This window comes from Leptidea sinapis, chromosome 3, assembly GCF_905404315.1.
Source record: "Leptidea sinapis chromosome 3, ilLepSina1.1, whole genome shotgun sequence".
NCBI lineage: Eukaryota > Metazoa > Arthropoda > Insecta > Lepidoptera > Pieridae > Leptidea > Leptidea sinapis.
Genome location: NC_066267.1, coordinates 7,593,817 through 7,621,198, shown reverse-complemented (window position 1 = coordinate 7,621,198; position 27,382 = coordinate 7,593,817). Strand labels below are relative to the sequence as shown.

Genomic DNA, 27,382 nt, shown 5'->3' with positions numbered 1-27,382 from the left:
AGTTCACGACGTAAGCAACATCACTATTGTGGGGAACAAAACAGATTTAAACTCCAGTTTTCCAATTTTGGTGTAAAATTTTATGTTGTATACGTTCTTGTAAGTGTAACTTGTTGAAAATAAATGTATTATTACATTATAAAAAAGTTTTATTGATTTCACAATTGTTACAATTTATCATTAATATAAATAAATCTACAGATATATTAACGAATATATAAAATAATAGCAAACAAAGCAACAAACAATAGGAAAAAGCGTCGCCAGTTCATCAGACGTGGAGATATTTCAAGCAATCGAATGGATTAATGCGGGCTCGCTGCTATTTAGTGCTCTGAAGAAAGAAACAGTTGACGTGTTGTTTTTAGAACGTCGAAAACGTCCGATCAGCCGCCGAGCTAAGTCGCGTTCATGTGGTAAGAATTGCGGCTGCTTGGGTGGCCTGTAAAATACATAGAAATGTGGCCTGTAAAATACATGCATTGGCACTATATTATTTTGGTACAGAATAAGTATTCAAAAATGCATTTTTCACTATTCGCCTTGTAAAAGCTAAGTTAGAACAGGGCTGTAGATAAATGCCAGTCATCCTGATGGTGAGATAAGAGGTCATTCATGTGGCGCTAGAAACTAAATTACTTTGATACCACTGATCAAATACCGAAAGTACGGCTTTCGACATATACCTACGATCGATTAGCAATCTGCAGCCATTGATAGCAAGGCTTTGAAAGCTAAGGCTTTCGAGTATTACATAATGCACTTTTCATGAAAAACACATGATGATATAGGCTTCCTCAGATTTTTTACAGGTGCATCACCAGCAACTACTAGTTATTCGCAACTAGATGTTCGCAGTTGTTGGTCAGTCTCAAAGCCCGCGAACGCTGGTGTTCCCCAAGATTGTGTATTATCTCCAACACAATCTTCGGCCTTTCAATGTTGTATTACATGCAGTTGCCGTCTATGTTGACTCTCGTAAGAAAATGCCGGAAGAAATTTATATTCTCTCTCGACACCTTAAGAAGGTCGCAGAATGGGACATAATGCAACTTGTTCTAGCATTACGTAAAACTCAAAAAAGCATTAGTCGATAAGAGCGGTCTTCAAAAATTTTGAAGTCATCGGGAAGATAAAAAAAATAGCTCCGAAGGAACCGAAAATACTGCCAGAGACTTCTTCAAGCCCACATTTTAAGGGTCTCTGAGGCGCAGGCCCTGCCACATATGGAGTATTGCTCTAATCTCATGATGCATCCCAGTTATGCGCTTTCCGAAATTTTCGAGAAGACTGTGTTTTCCGATCAATAATACACCATGAAAATTTTCAAAAACCGCGTGAACACCCACCTAGGTGGACGGCAACGTTCGTGTTTACTCTGGTGTTATAAGAGCGATCGGGAGGTGGTGATCAGTTACCATCAGGTGACATGTTTGCACTTTTGTCTACCTCAGCCGATTAATGAAGTGTACAAATATTTGTATCTGTAAATAACATCAAATGCAGATCAGATTTATTAATAGGTGCAGATATTATGTTTACCAGTTATTTAACGTCCAATTCTAGTATACGATTTCTTTAAATTTGATATACATTCTAAGCAATTAATTATATTAAACTGACCTTTCCGTTTCCAAAAGCACAACTGGAGTTTGTGACGTTTCCAAATAAACTTTTTCTCCTGGTTTCCTTGTCTGGTATACCTCTGGAATGAAATGGAATAGCTTAGTAAGAAAGCATATATTTGTTTAATATTATATTCCTGTGTAGGAAACTCTGTCTGTTTATTTTGCGCTCTTTGAATAATAGTATATCGTAATTTATTTGCTTTAAAAATTAAGATGATTATAATATCCAAGGATTTTTGATCGTTTACATATTCTACAATTAAGTAATAGACTATAAGATAGATACAAGATAGCTGATTGAATTTATTATAAAAAAGTAAATGTTTGGCAATTTGAGAAAAAATTACGTATGTATAGATACTATAATACTTTTTATTTATTTTGTATAATATACATAAGGTTACATTTTGTAATTCATGTATCTTATGCTTATATTCTGGAAAGAGAGAGACGCGCATTTGTACTGTCAGTTTCATTTCTATAAGCCCGGACTCCATTCGCTGATTAAGCATATTCAAAATATTAACTTCTTTAATTTTTTTTACAAAAGTAATTTTAATACCTGCTAGCTGCTGCAATAAAACTGCTAGGGTATTCTTACTAACAGCATACATTCAAAATAGATATAAAGCAAATCAAGAGCGTTGATCCCCTTTTTTATCTATTTTGTATTGATCTCAAGTGCATGCAATTTGCAAATGCGCAAAACTGTCCAAAAGCAATCTACGTAAGCGCCATAAATTTTTTAATCTTGTAATAAGTGAATAAAAACCTATCAATATTATTTGGACAATACAACTCTAACAAAAATAATTTAGTAATAATTTAATAGCTTTTTAGAAGTGGGAGAGTCACGCTGCCATCTTTTGACGTCAGCACAATCGAGCCTCGTCCGGGTTAATTACCAAACTTGCACAGAATACCGGCGTGAAGTAGCGGCCTAGTGCCGCTATGTTTTGCATGGGTTAGTGTCGAGGACCGGTGGCCATCCCCTCTCACCCTTCCCCAACAAAGATTATTAAAGCGGTCCTTAAAGAGATAGTACCCCAGGAGGGTACCGGCTCCACCAGAGTCGGAGAATCCCTCCCCGAGCACTCTAGCTCGGGCTGCCCTTCGTATTCTGGGGAGGGCACAGACATGGGTACCTTCAAAAAAAGCGCGTACACCTTCCTTAAAGGCCAGCAACGATCCTGTGATTCCTCTGGTGTTGCAAGAGATTATGGGCGGCGGTGATCACTTAACAACAGGTGACCCGTACGCTCGTTTGTCCTCCTATTCCATAAAAAATAAAAATAGTTTCAAATATTGCGTTGCGGAGACCAATAGGATTTGAACAAGGCTGTTTCAACTCTCCTCGTTTTCAATTTTATATAATCAGACAGCGGTCAATACATAAGGGGCACAAGAAAGAAGAAAGAAAGAAAGGTATGGCGAGTCGCGAAATATATGAAGAAGTTCTCAGAAGCAGCAGAAGAAGTAACTGTGCGACAGAAATGTTTCCGTGACGCGGCTTCGAGTTACAACGTGAACAAAGTTTGTTTCGTACTTGAATAAATATCTTCAAATAGGTGGCCTTTTATTTTACAGCCCCTAATACTTCTTAAAAATCATATTTGAAACATAGACATAGTTATAAATAAATAAATAATAGCATTTTTGGAAGTAAGGTTTAACTGCTACAGAACATACCAAGAATAGGTTGCGGCGCGTGTTCTACTTCAGTTCTGTTCACAGCAACCAGTCTCACGATGGGTCCTCTTTCAGGTCCAGCTCTTAAAACAGCCGGCGGGGTTGTTGTTCTTGACGACACTAAAAAATAATATTGATTAAGTAGGTATAACTCATAATTTAGAAGAGCGAAATACGTCCTAAAATTTGTACAAAGCTACAACAAAAAGTATTTAATATATTATCGAAAAATATGAACTGCACGTACTCTATACAGCAATTAATAGTTAATACAACAGGTACTAGCTCCGCTACGTGTGACTATACAGTAGGTAACTATCAGCCTTCAAAACGGATAAAAATAAATATAAGTGATCATCTTTTATTCTTTTATCTAACTGCAAGGGCAGTTTAACTCAGTCTGTTAGCCAAAGCGTGAATATCCCCATCTACTACCCTACCTACTCCATTGCACTTTTTTATTTCATGTTATTCCAAGAAAGTGTGTGGAATTGTGTGACAAAAATGTAAACTTTGAAGTGTAAAACTAACGCATTTGTTTTCAATTGTATTAAGCATATATAATCAATAATATTTAATTATTATTCCTTGTAAACCAATGTAAAATGGGAGGAAAAAACATTGTTTTTTTTTGAGGAAATGCGCTACATCGTTTAAATAACGCCGAATAGAAAAGGACCTAAAATGGAACCCTGTGGTACACCCATTCGCATTGCTGTTCCAGTGGTTGTTAGTCCGTTGATATTAACTGATAGTCTATTCTCTAACTATGATATCATCATAAGACTCAATGCTTTATCAACACGATAGTGTTGGAGTATTTTTTGTAAGAGTAGCATGATCGACACAGTCAAATGGTACTTAGCGGGCGAGGATCGAACCGGAGACTCTGTGATGAGAGTTAATGGTTCAAGCTATTGCGCCATCGAGGCTTTGATAAGTCTCAAAATAATTCTGTACCCAATCAGATTTTGAAGATATGATAGAAAATAAAGCCATTATGATCCGTAGGTATTTCGGAGCGCATTTCAATACGTAAGTACCTAACAATTAATTAAGTGACAAAAAATATTAATATAATAATAATCAAATAATACTGATACACTTTTACACAAATTATCTTGCCCCAAACTAGGCATAGCGTGGAGGTACCGTGGGTAGAAGGCAACGATATATTTAATACAATATACTTAAATATAATTCGAGTGATTTGATCTCTGTAACTGTCTTCAAAACTATGCAACACTTGATTTCGTTGAGACGTCTTAGGTAATACCTTCGCACTATGATATTAACAGGTAATAGACCTTCGAGATAACGAGAATAAGTACGAAAACATATTGTATTTAAGAACTTACTAGCAAACGACGCCAGTTCCTTTTGGGCGTAATGGTAACCGACCGATATACCGTACACCATCAGTACAATTATAGTGAACATGATTAACATCAAGACAAAAGCACAGCAAGTCCATGTTAAGACCCTGAAAAGGAAATTCACATAATATTGTTTTGTGAATTTTAAGACTTCTTAACTCGTATAACCTAACCATTTTATTTATATACAAATTTAGATGTTATTAGCACGTGTTCTGGGACATAGATTATGATTTTTAAATTCAACGTCACACCTAATCGGTTAGTATGTTTGAAAAAATTAAATGATGAAAAAAACTGTTCCCTTAATACTTTGATAAATACCTATTTTACTTTTGTAAAACAGTGTTATTTATGTGCTCTTGGTTACGGGAGGCAGTGAATTGCTGACCACTGTCACGAGTAGACTACGACACTAATATATAGCGCAAATACCACGGGATTTCTTTACAAAAATTATACAATAAATAAATTGGCTTCAAAATATAAACGCCTTACAATGGAAAAATTACTAATACAGGATGTAACGTATTTAACCATGATAATATTATGTACTTACCCCCTTATTCATAATGGTCCGCTAACTTAAAACAGCCGCTTAGGAGTGTTTTTTCTCAGTCTGACTTAGGGCAATAGAAGAAGACAGAGTGAGAATTAGCAATGCTTTAAGTTAGCAGACTATTATGAATAAGGGGGTTAATCTCTATCATGAGTTTAGTTAGCATATCGGAATAAAACAAAGTGTATTGCGGGGGTACATTGTGTGGTTGCGGGGAGTGGCGCAACCTACTCCCTACTCACTCGCTCAAGGTTGTTGGCATTAAGTGTCGCCTTATTAAAAGTCAGAACCGGCGCCCATTCGAAAAAGTAGGCATACCTCAAACCTCTGAGCTAGACACAATTTATATTAGCTTCACCTGTATGTTTGTAACGGACTTCTTTGGGCGCGATTTTGACCCACTTTAAACGGCTAGATTTCGTTCAAACTTTGTAGATTTATCGAGGACCGATGACATTACACTAATTTGATAAAATTATTCAATTATTCAATTTGCAAAATATGATTTTTGTTAATTTATATAATTTTCATCTATAGTCGATAAGGCAGGAATTGATGTTCAAGTACTTAATAGTTTTAAAAATACGCTTTTATAGAAAATTTAACTAAAAAATGAAAAATAAATAATAGTTAAAAAAAACTAAAAAGCACGCTTTATATAAAATTCAACTAAAAAATAGAAAATAAATTTAAATTGATAATAGTGTAAAAAAAGCGTGGAGTGCTTTTTAGGATATTATTAAATTAATAATTCTTCTAAACCCCACGCTTCTTTTTACAATAAAATATATTTTTTTTACACTATTTTAAATTTATTTTCTATTTTTTAGTTGAATTTTATATAAAGCGTGCTTTTTAGTTTTTTCTAACTATTATTTTTTAAAGATAAAATTGTGTTAGCCTGGTGGCGAATACTCGTACCTAAAGGTGTAAAACTACTAAAACTAAAGATAGTAAAATAACGTTAGGAGGTGGAAAAGACTCCAGCGCTCCATGCTCTGGTGTATATGTTAGCAATCACAAGAGACCTCCTTTTATATCGACTAGGTAAGCGAAGGTTGCGAATTTTCGTTTTATATGGTTTCGCATGCAAAGAGTTTCTCGAAAATCACACTGGGGACGAACTCCATTTATCTGGTTAGGACGGTATTGGGACGTCCGTATTAGGTCTTAGCGTGTGATGCTGAAATTCTATTGCAGGAATCATGATGGTATATTTTCAGCATCCCACTCGTATAATTAGGAAACGCACATTGAAGCGATGTTTTTACTCAACGCCAACGGGTCGAGTTTCGACACGCTTATATCTAGTTGCCATTAAGTTATAACAATAACTGGAAACTGATCATTTTAGGAGGTCATATGACTTGTCAGAAATGTATACAGATAATAATATAAAATTAAACGTTACCTTTCGATGCAGAATATAACAGAACAAAATATTGACTGTACTAAGCCCATTTAGTTCAATAAATCTCTGAAATTTTAAGTAGTGTTAAATAAGGATTAACAAAAATAGGGACCATAAAAACTTAAATAAATATGGTTTATTCGATGACACAGGATCTTACTTAAAAATCATCACAATATTTCTCGATAAGTAGCTATATTTATAATTGTGTGCTTGTGAAAGCCAGATATAAGAATACCTACGATTACTACAATAGCGATCAACCAATGTTTTAAATTAATGAAGCTACTATGTTTACCAGTTCCGCTATGTATGTATTAGGTATAAAAGAAGATAATATATTCAATAACTTACTTTACAGCTTACACAATGAAAGGGTTATATCTAAGAATATTTCGTATCAAAATTTGTTGGTGACAAATAGAATTAGAAATCATAATAAATGTTTAGACTTTAGGATCGATTTAACACATGGAAACACATAAATGAGAATATTTTTACAGTTTAGATTGTACGAAAGTATTGTCACTTGAGCTGTCATCACTACGCCATTTTGTTCTTCTTTCAGAGCGGTTGACGGCAGTAAATTATTGCTTATGTACAACTTGGCAAGAGAATGTCGTAGCCAGGATATTTTTTTGCTAATGCTGCAAGAAATCCTGGCTTCCCCAACTTTATCCATCTATAGAAAAATCTGAAAAGATTCAACGGAAACTAGGTAAGCTAGGAATAGCCTGTCGTGTCGGGAGCTTGTAAATTAAACCACCGACTCAATCTTTACTTTAGTTTATTTCGTGTTGCACTCGTAAACTACAGAAGTAATAGCAAAGAATATGTAATAGTTACTTCAAGACCTATCAGATAAAATTTACAAGTTAATGCCTAGGACACTCGCGGGTATAAATTAGTGTCTGTTATAGCGACTAGCGTCCTTTATTGTCGAGTGTCCGGCGTCTATCTCTATCTCCCTCTCTCTTATGTTATCAGTTGGCACTCCAAATAATCCTACGTTAGCAACTGTTAATTAATGTAGATGCTATCGCCACGAGCACTACTGAACTGCCATGCATCTCTTACAACACCAAATTATTCACAGAAGCGAACCGATCCTTATGTGGAAACGTTTAGATTAAAAAAAGAAAACAGACACACATTGCCACTTTGTGGAATCAATTACCGGCTACAGTTTTCCCCAACCAATATAACTTAGGCAACTTTAAGGTTATAGCTCGCAACATACCGTCAGCAACGCATCTCTTGACCGCTGGTGTTGATGACGTCCATGGGTGGTTGCGTCCCTACTTTGCATCACGTGAGCCTCTTGCCTGTTTGACTCCTCTTATACATAAAAATAAAATGTAGTTAAGTGACAAAAAAAACTAGACATGTTTCATTTAATGGTGGCCATGATAAATCGTTCTGAACTACATCAAGGAAAGCAATACTTTCTATGGTTTTTGTAAGCAGGTATCTACTTACAAAAAGTTCTATGAGAATCGTGGGTATTTTGAAATTCACAAATTCGTATAGCAAGGGTGGTATTTCTGGGTGTGCCATGTGGAGCGATGCTATTTTTGGGACTTAAATAAAGTCAATAAACATCTTACAAGTTAAAAAATTGGCAGTTGTAGAGACTGCCGATAGAAGTGAAACTTATAACTTTTAGTATTAATACTTGAATTTGCATAATGTTTAAAACAATTAAATTATTAATTTCAATACATTTTTAAAACTTATCTAAAATAATATATATTAATCAAACAAAAATACACATTGAACTTGCTAGTTCTTGTCATTGCGAGTCAAACGAACTCCTTAATGAATCCACTCCGCTACCTAGAACTGAGCGAGTTCCTATCTACCTATCTAGAGTATCTAGGCAGCGGAGCAGAGTCCTTTCCGCTCGATTATTTGTTGGTGGAAACACAAGTATCAGTTTTACTCTTGTGAGTTGAACGGAGTCCTTAATAGGTTCACTCCGTTCGTGGTGGAAAAGCGGTTTTAGACCTAATTATATAAGTGCTTTATTTTTTTAGATCTCCCATCTCTTTCACACACTTTTTTCTTTCTTCAATAACCTTCTTTCGGCGTCGTTTGTTAAACCTGAATACCAGATTTGCCAGAAAGAGGGAAATAAGACAACAACAAGTTAACAAAATATTTATTCAACAAAATAGTGATAAAAATACAACAGTTTCGATACTTCACAACCGCTTTACGTAAAAAAAACACCATCAAAATATACAAATATTCCTACAATATCAACAGTAAAACACGATAATATCTAAAGAACACAATACGATAATACAAATTTAAATGTAATATTACATAAATTCATTAATAATTGCTTACTAAAAGTAACTGTTGATAGGAAAGAAGGAATAAGGAAATAAAACGCAAGTAGGTATAGCATTAATTATTTTGGAAATAACATAACAGGGAGTTGTAGGCTAATGTACCCAGAAGAAATTTTATGGGATACATATAGGGGTAGTATCCATGCATACGTTTGTAAAGGTACCTAAGAAAAGCTTTTTGTACCTTTTCGAGAAGGAGTACATAAGTACTTTCATGCGGATTCCACCCACACATAGCTGTTTCTAGCTAGTTGCGCACTGAAGAACCAAATAAAAGCCCCATGACTGGTTCAGATGTGAAATCCCCAGAATTCCTCAAAACAAAGCCTAAAATTCTATAGGATTCCTTGGCCAGAGTGGTAATATGATCATGGACGGTTAACTTTCGGTCATTCGACACCCAGATGTGACACCCAGGTCTTTGATAGTTTCTGGTCGAGATATCGAATCACCACCAATTTTATAATCAAACTCTATTGGGCACCGCTTTCGACTGAAAGTCATGGCATAGCATATGGACGTATTAAATGCCATACGGTTCCTCAAGATCAGATTTGATATCTTTAAGAGTTTTAGGTCATCAGCATAAAGGAGACACCGAGATTTATCAAGCATACCTGGAATATCATTAATCATTAAGAGAAACAGAAGAGGCCCCAGTATCGATCCCTGACTAACCCCAGATCGCGTGTGGTAATGATTGGATTCGAGCAGACCAAGCCGGATATATTATTGTTGACGGTCACGCAAGTAGTCTGCGATAAGTCGGAGAAGTCTCGGTGCAGAGCCAATTGCCCTAAGTTTTTGTAACAATATGTCAGTATTGACCCTGTCAAATGCTTTCTGGAAGTCAAAGTAAAGCACGTCAACCGGAGAACCACGATCTAGTTTGTACGAGATAAAATCAACTAGTAACAACAAGTTAGTGTCTACAGATCTTTTCGGTCCAAAACCATGTTGTTCGCCACAAATGTATTTGTCCACTTGCGCGTCTATGTAGTTGTGATTATTCACAACACATAGACGCTGCTTTCAAATACCCTTTGCGGGCGAAGACAACAATGCAATAGGACGGTACTCTTCAAATTTCGATTTATCAGAGCTTTTTGGTATCGGGGCAACTCTCGACAACTTCCATTGGGACGGATATTCAACCGATTCCAAGGCTGAAAATATGACAAAGAGGCATACAGAAGTTCTTTTTTGCCAGCTTTAGAACTACGGGAGGAATATAATCCGTTCCTACGGATTCGCTCTGCTTCAACTTGTTGATTTCACCTATGACATCATCAGGTGTTATACGAAAGATGTTTACATAATTGCTGTCATACGTCGTAAATAATAAATATTATTGCGCTCTAAGAAGAATTAAGACACTTGCCGGCGTCTCTTTGAGAAGACTTTCACAATATGGCTGCGAGGCAAAAAGGTTTTTGTGATACGCGCAGTTGTGGAATGTGATGTGCAGCTACGAAATTCAAAAGAAGTGGTAAAAATTATTAGAGGTAAAATAACATAAATAATTTTGTGAATGATACCACTGATTGAGAAGGGGGCGATTAGGCTTGAATTTTATTGTAACGAATTGTTTTTTTTTATGATAATGAGGGACACGAGGGAGATATTCAGCTGATGCCAATTGATACTCCCTGCCTATTACAATGCAGTGCCGCTCAGGATTCTTGAAAAACCCAAAAATTCTGAGCGGCACTACAATTGCGCTCATCACCGTGAGATATAAGATGCTTAGTCTCAAAGTTTATTAAAAAAGAATCCCTTTGAGATGTATGATAGTTTTTGAAATTCAATAAGTGACTCTAAAACCAATATTGAATAAAATATCTGAAAAATTGAATTCGAATGTCCGGCAGCTGCATTAACCTGAACACCTCCGTAAAGATTAGTGGTCAAGTTGAGTTCTGTTTGGCGTGCAGCAGCTCCCACAGCTGCAGCTCCGCCAGTGCGGTGTGAAGCTCGTGCTGGAGCTGCGCGGCCACCGCGGGCGCTCCCTGGGACAGGCCGGCGGCACGGACCCACGAGCCCGCGGACATGCCCACGGCACTCAACGGACCCAGCCCCGTTATGTGCAGGTCCATACCGCTGAAATACATTCATCATTTTCAACGGACTAAAAATAACAAAAAAGAAACATGGATATACTTAATAAACTTCAGGTAGCTAACTAAACAGTGAAAAAAAAACATTTCCCTACAGATATTTGAAATTGGCGCCACGATTGGTCTCAGTCAGTAATTTCAATTATTTCAAATAAAGCCAAAAAAAAAAATCAAATCGATCATAAAATATCGACACACAAACCTCAATTTTTAAAGTGGGTTAAAAATTGTTCTATACTTCTCAATTCAAAAGTATCAAATAATTTACTAGGGCGGACATAGTAAAACCCAAAAGTTAGGTCCAAGTAAGGACCCCATTTTCTTAAATCTAAACCGCCAGGGCAACAACCTATGTGACATCTATACAGGTGGCCGAGAAGTTGACGTCCAAAGCTAAAATTTGAAAGCCTCTTGATGATGAGTATCCGAATCACCCCTATGCATGTTCTACGATTTTGTGTAGTTTGAGATAATAATTTTTTTCCCCTTTTTTCATCTAATTGTTTGAAACATTTTTCAAATTTTTTTGAACACTTATATTTAATTTTATTGTTGATAATTATTAACTACAGTTGCAATAACCACATAAGAAACTATGAATAGTTTAGACAATGCGGAACTAGTTTAGAATTGAGTCGTAAGTTCAAGATAACTGCTCCAGCTAAATTCATGAAAATGTTCAAGGTATCAAAAAAAAATGGCCTATGACTTCTAACTATTTTTAAAAACTTCCTAGAACATTGGCCAATAAAATGAGCCAAATTCAAATTTTAGCTTTGGACGTCATCTTCTCGGCCACCCAGTATATATATCTACACGTAGTCCGTTGAATATAAAGTGTGAATGCATGTGCATATTAGAGACATATTAAATCTGATCGAGAGAGAATCAGAAAAATCCTGCTAAGTATTTATCAAGAGCACCCATCAAGGACAATACATTGATTAACTGTGATTTGGCCGTTAATACAACCGAAATAATAATAGTAAATTACTTAAATGAAGCTCAGTTGGAATCACTTGATTGGAAACAGATACAAAATGATACAAAAAAGGATTTAACATTACCAAAAGTATGAAACGGCCATCCATCAGGATGGCCTTCAAAAATATTAGATGTAAATTTAAAAATTTACTTTTTAAGAAGACATGAAATAAATTTAGACCGAGACTGTTTAATGTGGGTTTATAGAATTGTCATTCCTGAAAAATTAAGGAAAGCAGTACTTAAAGAGTTGCATTTAACACATTTTGTCAGCTCTCGAATCCTTGAAATGGCAAAAGCTTTTTTTGGGTGGCCATAACTTAATGAAGAAATATTAAAAACTTGTGATTAATGTTTAGCAAACAGACATAATCCTTCGAGGGCTGTGCCAAGGTGTTAACCAATTCCACCAGGGCTGTGGTACAGAATTCACACTGATTTCCTTGGTTCAGGGAAAAATGTATATTTATTGTTGATAGGAATAAATGGTCAAAAGGATATATTTTAAAAGTTTTGGTACCTGAGACTACATATGAAGTCAAGGTAGATGAGTTTATATGGAAGAGGCACAAATTAAATACATAGTTTAACAGCTTAAGTTTAAATTTGTAGTTGTATAAGTTACTTTCAATATTTTATTTATTAAGACTTTAACCTTAAAGGCGGGGAGAGTGTCATATTTTGGTAAATTTGTATTTAGCTGGCAACTCTCTCTCGACACACTACACTGTGAATCGTGTACTATCGCTGTACAAATAAATCCGTAATTAATTAATTGACGTGGTTTGATTCCAAAATATAACAATTATATTATATGATAATTAATAGAAAAAACTTATTGTGCTCCTTTGATAATATAACCATTGCATTATATACATTACAATGCACAAGTAATTGCTAAAGACAATTATTATCTTTTACCAGGCTATCGTGTAGATAATCTGAATTATAAGACTAAAATTTTTAAATCTATTTAGACAAAACGTCTGAATTAAGGCTGGGAGTTGATTATAAGAGGTGTATATATACATTGTGTTGGTACGCTCCCCACGAGATGTACCGGCGATCTAGTCAAGATCGCCGGAATACGTTGGATGAGGGCAGCGCAGGACTGATTTTCGTGGAAATCTTTCGGGGAGGCCTTTGTCCTGCAGTGGACGTCTTCCGGCTGATGATGATATCTGTGCGCTTGAAATTTCAGTTATAGAATAAAAATGAGTGGGTATGGTGTAGTTACCCCATATGGTGTATCCTGAGGTCGTCGAGTTGCGCGTAGGGCTCCCAGCGCGACAGTCCCACGGTCAGACACAAGTGCACGCGGTTCTCGGAGAACGAGGCGGCGATACGACCGCCGCAGCCCACGCCCAACGCCTTGATACGGTACTCGTCGTAACCAATCTACATAAACATCATCCTTACATCTTAAAACCTCCTCGCAACCGTTATTAGTTTTAAAGAAAGGACATGCCTTTCTTTAAAACTAATAACGAAACTTGGACAGGACGCTCCTACAGCCCGTATGTCACGCGAATACAACGAATGTGTAAAAAACAAAGAAGACCTCACATTTTCTGAAAAAATGTAGCGACGGTCTGGCCAATTATTCAGTATTTAACTTTTTATTATATTATTATATTGAACATTTTTTCTTGTTCAGAAAACAATATTTTTCCAACTAATACTTATTATACAACTTAAGTAGTTTTTAGCAATTTTAAATGCAAGTTACAGTCACTGTTATTTTTATGGAATGATTGTGTTCTCCTATTGTTTGTAGTACATACAAACGTTTAGATATTAGGCATGTGCGTTATTACGTTGTGCGGTTCCTGACGACATTTTTTTCTATTTTGTATGCAGCTTAAGTAATATACCCGAAGTTATCCACGGTTTTAATGTACGTTTATTGTTTGGAATTCTTATATTGGTGGTGTTAATTAAAATTGATCCTGTTAACATTTTAATCAGTTTATCAGTCAGTAGGTTTGGATCATGACAGAATAGTAATTGTGGTAAATTTTTATCTATTAGATATTTATGGGCCTTATTATAATCTATGATTGTTATGATTTTATGAGCATTATAATTTAATTTATTATATTTATTTAATTTTTATTTCCAATATTTGTTTTGTATGGACATATTTTCTATGAGAGAATTTATTGACGCACAGTTTAACAGTTCACAGTTCTGCTGTGAAACAATTTCATTATAACAACAGGGAGCATAGGTATTTTATCAGTATTTTTTTTATTATGCACAGAACAACGTCCGTCGGGTCAGCTAGTGTAATATTATAATATTATGATACAAGTGGGTTAAGTTTCTCATTATACACGAGGCTTTGGGTGGCAGTCCAAGCCCAGAGTCTAGTGGGCAAGTTCCTCACGAGTTTCATACACACTTTTTCAACACACTTGTGAGTAAAACACAAACATATTTTGTAAATATTGCATACATCGTTCAAACAAAATATGAAAATTATGTAAAACGGCGCACAAGGTTTTTTTAACACGCGCCAAATGTAAGGCGATTGATTACATACAGCCATACCGCCTACTTCAAAATCATAATTTTAGTGGTAAAATGTATATATCTTATAACAAATTATTTGATAATAATGAAAGATTTTTGGCTTAATTAGAGACACGTTTATTTATTCCAAAAATGTAAATGGACGTTCAGCGGTATAAAACCTCTTTGCTGTTACTATATTACTGAATAAGTGAATGAAAACACCTAATAAAAATAATTCATATGTAATCCACTAGTTTTGAATTATAAGATAATGAATTTTTTCAAAATCCTGGCTAAAATTAAGAGTATAAGGGGGCGTCCATAAATTACTTGAGGTGTTTTTTTGAATTTTCTGTACCTCCCCCCACCCCTTGGTGAGATGTCGCGAGATTTTATTTAACCCCCCCATCTCACGTGAGATTTTTCAAAATGTGGGTTTCTTACGTACTCGTACTCGTTGGATAGTTATTGTAAAAAGAAAAAAAAATCCCTCGTGCTTTCATTTACGACTAGTTAAGACTAGTCATCAATATTGCTGAGAGTTATAAGTGTAATTAATTTTTCTACAATAGAATACTTAAATCGTAACTATTGTAATTAAAAAAAGGATATCTACTCTAATTCAGTCGATGGAGAATCATGCGCGGTCTGAAGTATTAGACTTGTCCATACGATTAAATGGATCAAAATAGTATTTATACTTCTTGTTTTAATCAGAAAAAAATTGCGTGATATTTGCCGAGACCCCCCCCTCTCTCCAACGTAAGATTAGATGTGATTTGACTCGCCTCCCCCCCTTTAAACATCTCACATATTAATAAAAGTGTAAGTAGACATTTGTAATTTTTAAATGTTTTTCTTCACTTCTGGGTTTAAATATACAAATCTATACTATATTATAAAGCTGCAGTGTTTGTTTGTTTGTTTGAACGCGCTAATCTCTGGTACTACTGGTCCGATTTGAATGATTCTTTCAGTGTTGGGTAGTCCATTTATCGAGGAAGGCTATATATGTTTTTTTTTCAAAATTAGGGATCCGTAATAAAATTGCTATTTTGTAACACAAGGTGTAAAATCGAAAACCTATTTTTGCGTGCGCTGCAAAAACTATTGACAATAGAACAAAATGATGTACAGGCTATAATATAGGCAATATTTTATTACTTATAAAACTATCGCGTGAATTATACTTTATATGGCAAAACAACGTTTGCCGGGTCAGCTAGTTTAATTTAAAAACCAAAATTCATGGAAACATTACATAGTACCAAAACGGTGGAACAAATCCAAAGAGCTATTTATTACAATGCAGTGCCGCTCAGCATTCTATCAAAACCAAAACTCCGAGCAAGACTGTGGTTGCGCCTGTCAATTTGAGACTAACCTCAGATGTTAAGGGCTGATTTCACCAATTAAAATATACAACGCGATTAAAACACGTTGAAATAAATTAACGCCTGTAAACGAGTTTACAGATTCAGTTTGCATTTCACCAACACTAACTAAACGCAGTTTACAGCCTAAACGCGTTCTTATAAAACTAAAATATACTAAAACTTCTTTATACAATATCATACGTCCTGAAGTTCCCTGCCTTTCCTTTATTTATTTAGGTTCACCAACAGATTATACACTATTACTAGCATATAAAAATAACAAAATAAGTATAAATTATGGTTTAAATCCAATTACAGGCAAACCATTATGCATTTTTGTGTTGCACAAGTGCGTGGTTGCAAGTTTACAATGAAAAAATATTGTATTGTACTATTATAATGTCGAAGTGAATAAGTGAAAAGAAAAAAAAAAACAAAAATTAAATTTTGGATATAAATCAAAACAAAGCATAAGTTATGCGGTCTTTAAATGTCTTTTCTCCATAGTTTTCACTCCTTTTGTAAATATTCTGTGTAAATAAATTAAAAAGAATAAGATTAAGTTGTAAATATTACTAATTTTATTTTGAAGTAACCATGCTCAAAACGTATTGGTGGAATCGCTTTGTCTTTAATCGGGATCAACACAAAAACTGCCGCGCCGCTGAGGTTCCATCTAGCCGGCATACTATGGAAGGAAACCTCTCACTGGTAATTAAAAAAAATAATTAGTTGTAGGAAAGTTTGCCCTGTGCTTCCCCGCGGCGTAAAATGAATAGGAAGATCCCTGGCCCAAGGGTGTCGTAAGAGGCGACTAAGGGCAATTACCAGGGGGGGTTCCTATGATGCAGGTTAGATTATGGGTACAACAACGGCGCGTTTTTGTGGCGTGAAGCAGTAATGTGTAAGCATTATTGTGTGTCGGACTGAAGGGCGCCGAAGCTAGTATCATTAGACTTAACATCTTGTCTCAAGGCGACGAGCGCAATTCTAGAGCCGCTCAGAATTTTTGAGTTAATTAAGAATCCTGAGCGGCACTGCATTGTAATGGGCAGGGCGTGTCAATTAGCATCAGCTGAACGTCTGACTCGTCTCGTCCCTTATTGTCATAAAAAAATTACAAAAAGTTTAAAACATCGTATGTGATGAGACACCTGCAAGTCCTTGATAGCAAGCGTGACGCGGAAGCTGGTCTTCATGGGGTCGGGTCTGGTGACGCTCACGTCACTGATCCGGTTCACGGTGGCCAGATTCTTCAGCCAACCGTTCTCGCTCTCGAACCTTCCCACGAACGATACTGAGCCTATCTGAAACAAAACACTACTTAAACCCCCGACTAAATATATGAACACTGTTTTAGACTTAGTGTTAAGGAGTTTTCTACCGCGTACTACAAAGCTGTGGAATGAGCTTCCTTGTGCGTTGTTTCCGGGACGATACGACATGGGTACCTTCAAAAAAAGCGCATACACCTTCCTTAAAGGCCGACAACGCTCTTGTGATTCCTCTGGTGTTGCAAGAGAATGTGGGCGGCGGTGATCACTTTACACCAGGTGACCCGTACGCTCGTTTGTCCTCCTATTCCATAAAAAAAAGTGTTATAATATAATCATACAAAAATAAGTATATATCTATACATATAGGTAGGTACTATAAAAACAATTTTGCAGTGGTTATTCAACTTCTGTTAACCTCCATTTCTTTTGTTCACCGCTGCAGAGCAATATCTTGTTCACTTTTGTTCTAGTGGATGTCTCCTTTTAAATGTAAACAATTTGTTATGTTTTTGATAAGCCTCTCCCTTTACATGAAAACCCTCAATTCTAGGATTAATACACAAATAAAATTTTAAAACTTCTCGCGTTCCTCGAACTCTCGAGCACTCGCACGGAACAGGAGTTGTAATCGTAAAACAAAAAGCTGTTTAAATTTTATTCGAAATTGTTCCGTAATGATTATTGTAAAAATACTATACCCTTAGTATTAACAACCTATCAAAAATCGTACCAACTTACCTGTTTGCTGCTCAGGATCATCACTCAGAAAACAGTGCTTTCGTAAATATTGAACTTACAAAAATTAACTCTTTTTTACAAAGACAATCCATTCAGTATTAATTGTTAAAAATATTAAAATATTCGAATAACACTAAAATACTAGTTTTTATAGTCTTGTCTAGGTTGTTGTTAAGTAAGTGTAAAATAGTATTGATCACCTAGAATTGCCGCTTGTGTGCTGTTGCCGCTCCTCCGGGGCACCAGGGGTCAAGGTATAATGTCTACACAGACTGTTTTCTTTTGCTAATTCAATTTTAATATTTATTTTCTTTGAAAATCTCACTTAAATAATTTAGGGATTTCAATTAAATATGCCCTTAACAGTTGTTATTCTTCTCTTTGGCATTCTCTACACTATATATTATATATATTGGTATAGATACTAACAATGTTTCTACGAACGCCAAGTCCAGAATAAGTTTCCGTACCTTGTGCAAGAAGGTGGCGTGCAAGGGCGGCAGCTCCAACACTTCACGCCTGGTCTGCAGCAGAGTCCTCCGCATGTTGATGAGCATCATGTCAACCACTCGGTTGCCGTGTTGTGCCAGGTCATCCACCATTGAGCTGCCATCAAAAGCTTTATAAGAGTTAGCGCGCGGTGAGTGCTTGAGACATTATTTTAAAAGAATATTTGAGTATTATATTTATAATATAATCTTTGTAGAAGGCTAAATACAATTTTATTCTCTGTTATTAATTAAGCGTAGTAAAGTTATTCCAAATGTAAAACTTTTTGTCTTTATCAAATTCAAAGTCAAAAAATCTTTATTCACTGTAAAACTTTATAAGTTACTTAGTGCAAGTCAGGATGAAGTACAAAAGTTACAATAGCATTCGAATGAGTCTAACAATATTCATTAACAAAATTTAGAACATTAATTCCAACTATATCATTCAAATAATCTTTCACATTATAATAGGCCTTAGATGTTAATTTATTTTTTACGATACATTTAAATTTTTTAATAGGTAACATTTTAATTTCATTTGGGAGTATATTATAAAATATAACACAATCCACTTTAAAAGATTTAGCAATTTTACGGAGCCTAGTAGATGGAATTGCGAGTTTATGTTTGTTTCGAGTATTGACACTGTGTACATCACTATTCTTTTTAAATTGGCTAATATTTTTATAGGCGTATAGGAGATTCTCGTATGGCATACGACTGGCAGTGTACTGTTATAATATTTATTTCACTAAACTTTTCTCTCAATGAATCCCTGGAACGGAAATCCTTATACACTGCTCGAATTGCTCTTTTCTGCAGCACAAATATGTTTTCAATATCTGCAGCCCTACCCCACAATATAATTCCGTAAGACATGACACTATGTATCTCTTACCATATGTATGTATGTATATCTTACCTCCACTACAGAATTACATATCAAATCAAATCAAAATCACTTTATTCATGTAGGTAAAGAAAATGACGCATATAACTGTTAGGCTTCATCTTTTTACAAATCATTTCAGTTCAAATATATTATGTAAAGTAAAAAAAAAGGCAAACGTAAACTAATACGTAAATTAAATAGGTATTGAGTACAGTAGATACATCAATCCACACAAACCGCAAATAATAAAGGTATTTTGCGAGCATTACACGACTTAAGAACCTTCTAGAAAAGAGCATACTTCCACCTTGAAGGGCGGCAACACATCCACTCCCCTTCACGTGAACCGCTTGCCCGCACTTATTCAAAAAAAAAATACCTATATGCTTCAAGCATACTCGGGTTGCAGCACACGAGATCAGAGACACTGGTGGCCTGCTGTAACACTTGCTCTAAATGCCTCTTCAGTTTCTCACGAAGCAGCGCGTACAGAGGTAGAGACACTGCTGCAGTAAGCGGAAGGTCGTCTGGGAAATGAAACGATGAATAACATTTATGAAAATTACAAATTAACCCTTACAATAGATAGGCAACCTTAAAGGTTTTATTTGCACAACCAGGACAAACATTTGCTTTGAATACAAAATTACTAAGGCAAAGATATTATACAAATAAAATATAGTTTTATTACTTTGTTAGGTTATTACTGTTTCACGGCAGACATAGGCGCCGTTGTGGTACCCGTAATCTAGCCGGCATCTTCTGCAAAGGAGCCTTCTACTGGTAACGACTTGTAGACTCGTGGTGGAGACTTTTGTATCGAGTCAGTGACGGATTATGTAGTTATTGTAGTGGTTAGTTAATAAGATCACTCGGTACTGTGTTTTATGTTACGTTTTATCTTTAATAAACTTATTCCATGTTAAACATGTTGTATATAATAATTGTACCGGAAGACGCAGTGTTGGTAGGCCCCCGACAAGATGGAATACGTTGGATGAGGGCAGCGCAGGACCGATCGTCGTGTAAATCTTTGGGGGAGGCCTTTGTCCAGCAGTGGACGTCTTCCGACTGATTATGAATGAATATAATAATTGATCAAGCACATCGACTCAACAGCAGTATTGGCTCGGGAATACTTGATTCTACAAAGTGGTTGTACGAGGAAAAAGTTTCTTGGAGAAAGGTGTTGTTAAGGAATGCGGAAGCTGGTTTCATTCTAACACTCCTAGAAGATTTCGACATATTTTCTACTCAACGCCATAGTGTCAGATCAATCAGATATGACTTGATAATCAATGATTCGAGCTGCTCTTCAATGTATATCATATTATATTCCATGCTCAAATGAAAGAAGCTGCTACCGAGGAGGCCCCGCCCAGGAGTGAAAACAGCACTCTATAGCAAGTGCTACATGCTTTTATTTTTATTTTATAGAGGGGGCAACGGGCAAGAAGCTCACGGGATGGGAAGAGGTGAGGCAACCGCCCATGGACATCCGCAACAACAGGTGTGTCAAGAAATGCGTTGCCAGCCTTTAAGTTGGGACTATGCTTTTTTCTTCAAGGTTCCTAAGTCGTATTTGTTCGGGAAGACCGCTGTCGGTAGTTGATTCCACAAAGTGGCTGTGCGAGGCAAGAAATTTCGAACAAAACGCGCAGTTGTGGAATGCCAGACGTTTACGTGATGCGGATGGTACTTTGCACGTAATGTCCGGTGGTGGAATTCGGCCGCTGGAATCAACCCGAACAGCTCCTCTGAGCACTCCCCGTGATAAATGCGGTAGAAGATGCAGAGAGAACCCACATCTCTACGCATTGATATTCTGGAGCGCAAGCCTTATACTACACGTTCGATACGGATCGCACCAGTTCCGTGATAAATTTGATTCACAAAACACGTGCATTGTAATTATTGATATGAGTTACAATATAAAAAGGGTTGTATTGCTATCATATTATATTAGCATAAGCATTAAAAAGGCGTGTTTGGAGAAAGCAATGGTCAAAATATTAGCTTCAAGAAAGAGATAAATTGACGCACGTTAACTTGTTGAATTAGATTTACCTATACGAAGATATAGATGGTTATATATTATAAATTGTTTTAAGCACAATTGATCGCTCGTAAGTGCTCCAGCGGAGGTCGCAGTCTCGGTCAACACGTCCTCCTCCATCGCTAACAAGATTGGTATTTTTATTGAAGTAGGCGTTACTTTGCGGAAATCCATAATTATGAAATGTTTTGAGTTTTCTTTAGTGATAATTCCGCCAATATTTGTTTTTAAACAATTCGGATTGAATGTGTTAGAGCAATTAGATATAATAAAACACAAAAATAACATGTTTAAATTGTTGTATCAACAAACAAATTTAGTCCCTTCACGATTGTTATGCATCTCTTCCGGGGGTCACAACAGCCGACCAATCACAGCGCGTCATTTCATGGGACGAGGGTATAAAAGAGCGGTTTCCGGCTCATTTAATCCAAACTCGTCACTCGTGCCAGTGTTTGGCGAGTCAACATGTCCTGAGGATGCTTCGTGTAGAGGCGAAACACGCGTCGAATAGTTTAAAGACAAATATTGGCGGAATTAACATTAAAGAAAACCAAAATATTTGGATAAGATTGGTATTGACACGATAAACATCAATTTTTCGACGATACTTAATACAGATCGAAGATTTCTAGATTTTCAGAAATCCAGCGATCCGTATCACGTTCCGTGTAACTTTATACTACACACTCGATAAATATCGTGATCCGAATCGAGATCCAGATATCGCGATAAAAATTGAACTTATAGCATTCGCCAATGTTAGGCCGAATTTGCGACTTATATAGTTGTAGGTTATAAGTGAAGCATTGTCTCGCTGACTTATTTTGATTTAATTTTAATTACCCAGTTACTTTCAATTTAGTTTACACTCTTGAATACTTGTACAGAAAGAAGACTCAACTGAATTTATATTATATAAAGACACTTTTATATACCTATATGCTTTGCTAGTTGTTCGGTTGTAGTAAAATCATATCCTCCATTTCTTTTGGGTGACGGCCAAGATAACTGAAAAAAAAAAAAACATATGATTTGAAACAAATTTATATTATGAATTTTGGATGTTTAGTGTTAAATCCGATAAATTCAATTTTTTTTATTCAAAATAGGATATAATATGACTTATTGTAAGTCAAAAACTACCAACCTTTACAAAAGATATCTATGCCTCAACAAACTCAGCGCTTCATTTTTTTTTATAAAAAACATGGTTACAATGTAAAATTGTGCAATAAAATTTAATAGCCTGTGGGCGATCACTCAATTCCCCATCAGTGGTCATTTATGTTATAGTAACCTTTACCACACACACGTTTTTTTAACAATTCTTTTTAATTTCATAATACATTTGTTTTGAACATTATCTGGGATCTTGTTGTAAAAGCATATCGACACCCTCAAAAGACTTCCTAACTCAACTTAGCCAAGTAGTAGGCAATACAATTGTATGTTTGTTCCTGGTGTTAACATAATGGTTATGACAGTTTCTAGTAAATTCACTTATGTGTCAATGTACAAACATAACATTATGAAGAATATATAAGTAAGGTAAGTTGACAAATTCACTTCAACATAAGTTTCGCTTCTATACAAGGCATCATTAGGAGCTGTTGTCTTATGTCTTTATGTTCTTTACTCACCTTCACTAATATTTCATCATGAATAAATTCAATGCCTGGATTGATGAAGGTAAATACATCATTCTCAATAGCCAACCCCACATTGACATCGGCAATCATATTTGATAATGATATTCTGAAACAAGATGTGCATTACTACAAAAGATAAACTTTATACAAGTAATAAAAATACCAGTATTTTAATTACCTGCACCTTTCCTTAACGGATCAGACCTTTTAATATTAAAAAAAAAATTAGATTTGTACACAAATAATGTTTCATAATACCTAAATTACTAAATTGAGTTATTTGGCATTATTTTTTTTTACCTCCCCTGCAACCCGCCATTTTTTGCGATTTTGTTTTAGCACTCAAATTCATGAAAGTGAGATCGTTTAGGTTCAATTGCCCGTGTCTACACTACAGATAATAAGTAGGATCTGCAACTGGTCATAATACAGATTAACTTAGACTAGCTAATTTTTCAATTCATTTGTAATCCTAAATTGGCAACCAGAATTTGGTTTTTTGATCCATATCTTGTGATACATAACTGTTTACTGTATAAAAGGTGCACTCTCTATAGGCAGATGATATGAGATCGACATTTTGATAATCTTAATATTTTAAGAAAGTTTTAGATACTTACACAACATGGCCTTCACACATTACTGGTATTAGATTATAAAGGTTCTCATTAAAGGCGCTGTACAAGCCTCTCACATTCACTTCTCCAAGGGAACATCTCAACGATAGCGACATTGATTTGAGATCTAATGATAAAGACTGCATGTGGAATGTTGGTTGTTTCACTACTTCTAGTCTTGTTAAATTTCTATGTAGAAACAAAAATAATAATTATATTTACAACTATAAAGGCAAATTAAGCCTTATTACTTAAATATAGGGTTGAAATGACAACTATATTATAATGTGACTAGCTGGCCCCGCAAATGTTGTATTGCCGATATTAAAATCGCGATACAAAAGTAACTGTTGATCGTAGATGGGTGAAAATTTGAAGTTGTATGTATTTTTTAATGCTGACTCATAATCAAACAAATTTAAAAAAAAATGTGAAAAAATTAAAAAAAAAATTGGTGTTAACCACCCTTAACATTTAGGGGGATGAAAAATAGATGTCTGATTCTCAGACCTACCCAATATGCACTCAAAATTTCATGACAATTTAACTAGCAACACCGCGACATGAGAATTGTATATAATAGATAAATGTGGTAGAAGACACACATTACCCAATCACTATGGGTTCCGGGACAATTTGAGCTGCTCTATATTGCACACAATCAAATAGATCAAGCTGATACTTGGGTGCACCAAACCAGAGGTAACAGCAATACTCAATACATAATATTTAAAAAGGTGTTTTACAAGAGCAATTCTTGCAAATTTTAGGGCCTTTAACCTGGTATATACCTTTTTGATTATTATAATTTAAAATTTTCAATCAATTATGATAAGTCATGAGTTGTTAATTATCATTGAACTCTAGTATGTCCAAATATGATTAACAAATAGATAGAAGCATATTTGATAATTAATTAAACACTGTTAATTATTTAACTGTTATATTTAAACTGTAAAAAATGTTTAGTGAATTCTCACAAATATAATTATAATATTTATTGTGTATCAAACAAATTATTGTGCCCCAAACTAAGCATACCCAGAATTATGAGTGTGAGGCAATAATATATTAATTAGTACAATTTACTTAAACAGTTTACCAGTGGGAGGCTCCTTTGCACCAGATACCAGCTAGATTATGCGTACCACTTGGTAGGCACTGTTGCCTATTTCTGCCATGAAGCAGTAATGTATAAGCATTATTTCGGTCTGAAGAGCCCCATAGTTAGTGAAATTACTGGGCTACTGAAACTTGATAACTTTTGTCTCAAGTTGATGAGCGTAATTGTGCTGCCACCCAGAATTTTTGGGTTTTTCAATAATCCTGAGCGGCACTGCATTGTAATGGGCAGGGTGTATCAATTACCATCAGCTATACATCCTGCCTTATTTTCATAAAAAAAAAACATATATGTAAACATCAATGACTCAGATATAAACATCCATATTCATCCTACAACTATTTGCACTTACCCGATTCAAACTCGGGTCCTCTAGCTCACTGGGCTTTATAGGTAATTCAATAATTATAACAAAAAAAATATAGACATATAAAGAAAAGACTTTAAAATCATATTTTAGATCTTAAAATGTATATTTAATTGGCAATCAACATAATGAGATAACTCATTAATGGTGTAACATTTCAAGTATTAATTAATGTATAAATCTGATTCTCTCTTACAGTCTGTACATTGATGTAAAGTAAATAAAATATCTTATTGATAAATGTTATTCATAGCATTTATACTATAGAAGTATAACATAATAGATACACAGCAACTTCAAATACTAAACTGTGCAGAATGTTTTGACTTTAATATAATTATTATTAAAATTAAATATTTGATATAAAATACCTATTGTAAATAGGTGTACATGTTACCCTAGACATTTAGATGTGCTAAGGATTAATATCTTTGTAGAACTTTGTGTTTAAATATCACTAACTATAATGGCAGTGCACTAGGATAAAGCAGTTCTGAAGCACCTTTTCTTCCAACTTATTTTACTGAGAAACTGGGACAGCCTTTACTAATGAATCTAACTACATAAACAATTACTCAACTCGATGTAAATCCAGATATAAGCGTGTTGAAACAAATACACAATTAAACTCTTTGTCATTATAATATTTGTATAGATTTATGTTTGTATTTCAGATCTACTTACACTTGAGTGTTTTTAGCAAAATATGATATGTCTTCAAGGCTCTCTCCCTTGACTTGTTCACCGTTTTTCGTTTGTTGTAGAGCAACATTTGTGAAACTCTGCAAGAGAATACCAATGTCATTTAATAAATAAAATAGTAAATTTGAATTCCTAAGCCAGGGAACAGATCTATGATTCTATTTTAACTAAATTTGTTATTGGTACTCACCCTTTTGATAACATCTTGTAAGTTGGGTTGGACTTCTGTTAAAAGTTTGTCTAACTCTTCTTCAATACACACAGCTGTTTCTTCTTCCAACATTTCGTTATAAATCTTTTGCGGACCATAAATTTATGAAGGTATTTCTAAGGGTTTCCGGTAATTATTGTCATAATAACTTTACTAAATAATTCTTTGTTTATAAAATAATAAATAAACAATTAAAAACAACCAATATTATGTATAGTTTTATTTACAATTTACAACTAAACCAAAACTAAACAACTTTGTCTTACTTTGGTCTGTGAAGTTTGACATTAGAACTAATGATTTGTGCTTACGACGTTGTCTGTCAAATGTCGTGACAACATTCTGACGTAATATAAAATATTATGACAAAAGACTAATGATATTATACATATTCTGGAACTTTCATCACTTGGTCATTAGTCATAGCTACTATAAGAATTTTGAAGTAGGCGTTACTTTGCGGAAATCCATAATTTATCCAAATGCAATGAAATTCACAAAGAAAATAATCCTGTCCTTGCTAAAAAACTTAATGTAATAATAAAAAAACAAACCTTTATCCGATACTCAGTATAGTTTATTGTTTTATAGCAATTAGAAATAATAAAACACAAAAATAAAATGTTTACATCGTTGAATAAACAAACAAATTTAGTCCCTTCACCATTGTTACATATCTATTCCGGGGGTAATACGTCACAACAGCCGACCAATCACAGCGCGTCATTTCATGGAACGAGAACGGTTTCCGGCTCATTTGATTCAGTCTCGTACCAGATTTTGGGGAGTCAACACGTCCTGGGGATGCCTCGTGTAGAGGCGAAACACGTGTTGAATTGTTTAAAGACAAATATTGGCAGAGTGAACATTAAAGAAAACTCAAATCATTTGGATACCTACTATTATTTAGGCATTCATAATTCAATAATAAAGAACTAATGATCAATTAATGATATTTACTGATTAAATAATTAAAGTATATTTTTAACTAAGACTATTTCCATATAATACTAAAAAAAGAAAAAAGAACCAATCACTTCACCAGATACGTGCACAAACTCAGAAAAAAAAAGTCAATTATTTGTCTTCAGAACACGTTCCAATCGATCAATATCCTCCATAGCCTTCTTGAACGCTGAACATCTTCCAGGGAAGAAAACTGTAATATCACCTCGAGTAAAATTTATATTTTAGGGAATAATATGAAGTCACATAGCCCCATGCCAAATCAGGATATAAGGG

General features: G+C 35.0%; 2 protein-coding genes across 2 annotated transcripts; both read right to left on the bottom strand.

Moving 5' to 3' along the window:
* Positions 1 to 128: 128 nt before the first annotated feature.
* Positions 129 to 7,190, bottom strand: LOC126979481 (uncharacterized). The gene is made up of 6 exons (XM_050828806.1): positions 7,018 to 7,190; positions 6,664 to 6,729; positions 4,676 to 4,800; positions 3,318 to 3,437; positions 1,624 to 1,705; positions 129 to 442 (listed from the first exon to the last, which is right to left on the bottom strand). The coding sequence occupies exons 2-6, from the start codon at positions 6,711 to 6,713 to the stop codon at positions 289 to 291; spliced, it is 531 nt and encodes a 176-aa protein (XP_050684763.1). The 5' UTR covers positions 6,714 to 6,729; positions 7,018 to 7,190; the 3' UTR covers positions 129 to 288.
* Positions 7,191 to 8,862: 1,672 nt separating this feature from the next.
* On the bottom strand, positions 8,863 to 26,434 carry LOC126979431 (uncharacterized). Its single transcript, XM_050828735.1, has 10 exons — positions 26,120 to 26,434; positions 25,912 to 26,009; positions 23,741 to 23,926; positions 23,112 to 23,226; positions 22,407 to 22,479; positions 19,792 to 19,939; positions 18,500 to 18,635; positions 17,169 to 17,321; positions 13,359 to 13,519; positions 8,863 to 11,120 (listed from the first exon to the last, which is right to left on the bottom strand). Exons 1-10 carry the CDS (start codon positions 26,210 to 26,212, stop codon positions 10,928 to 10,930), a joined length of 1,356 nt encoding a protein of 451 aa, XP_050684692.1. The 5' UTR covers positions 26,213 to 26,434; the 3' UTR covers positions 8,863 to 10,927.
* Between the last annotated feature and the right edge of the window lie 948 nt (positions 26,435 to 27,382).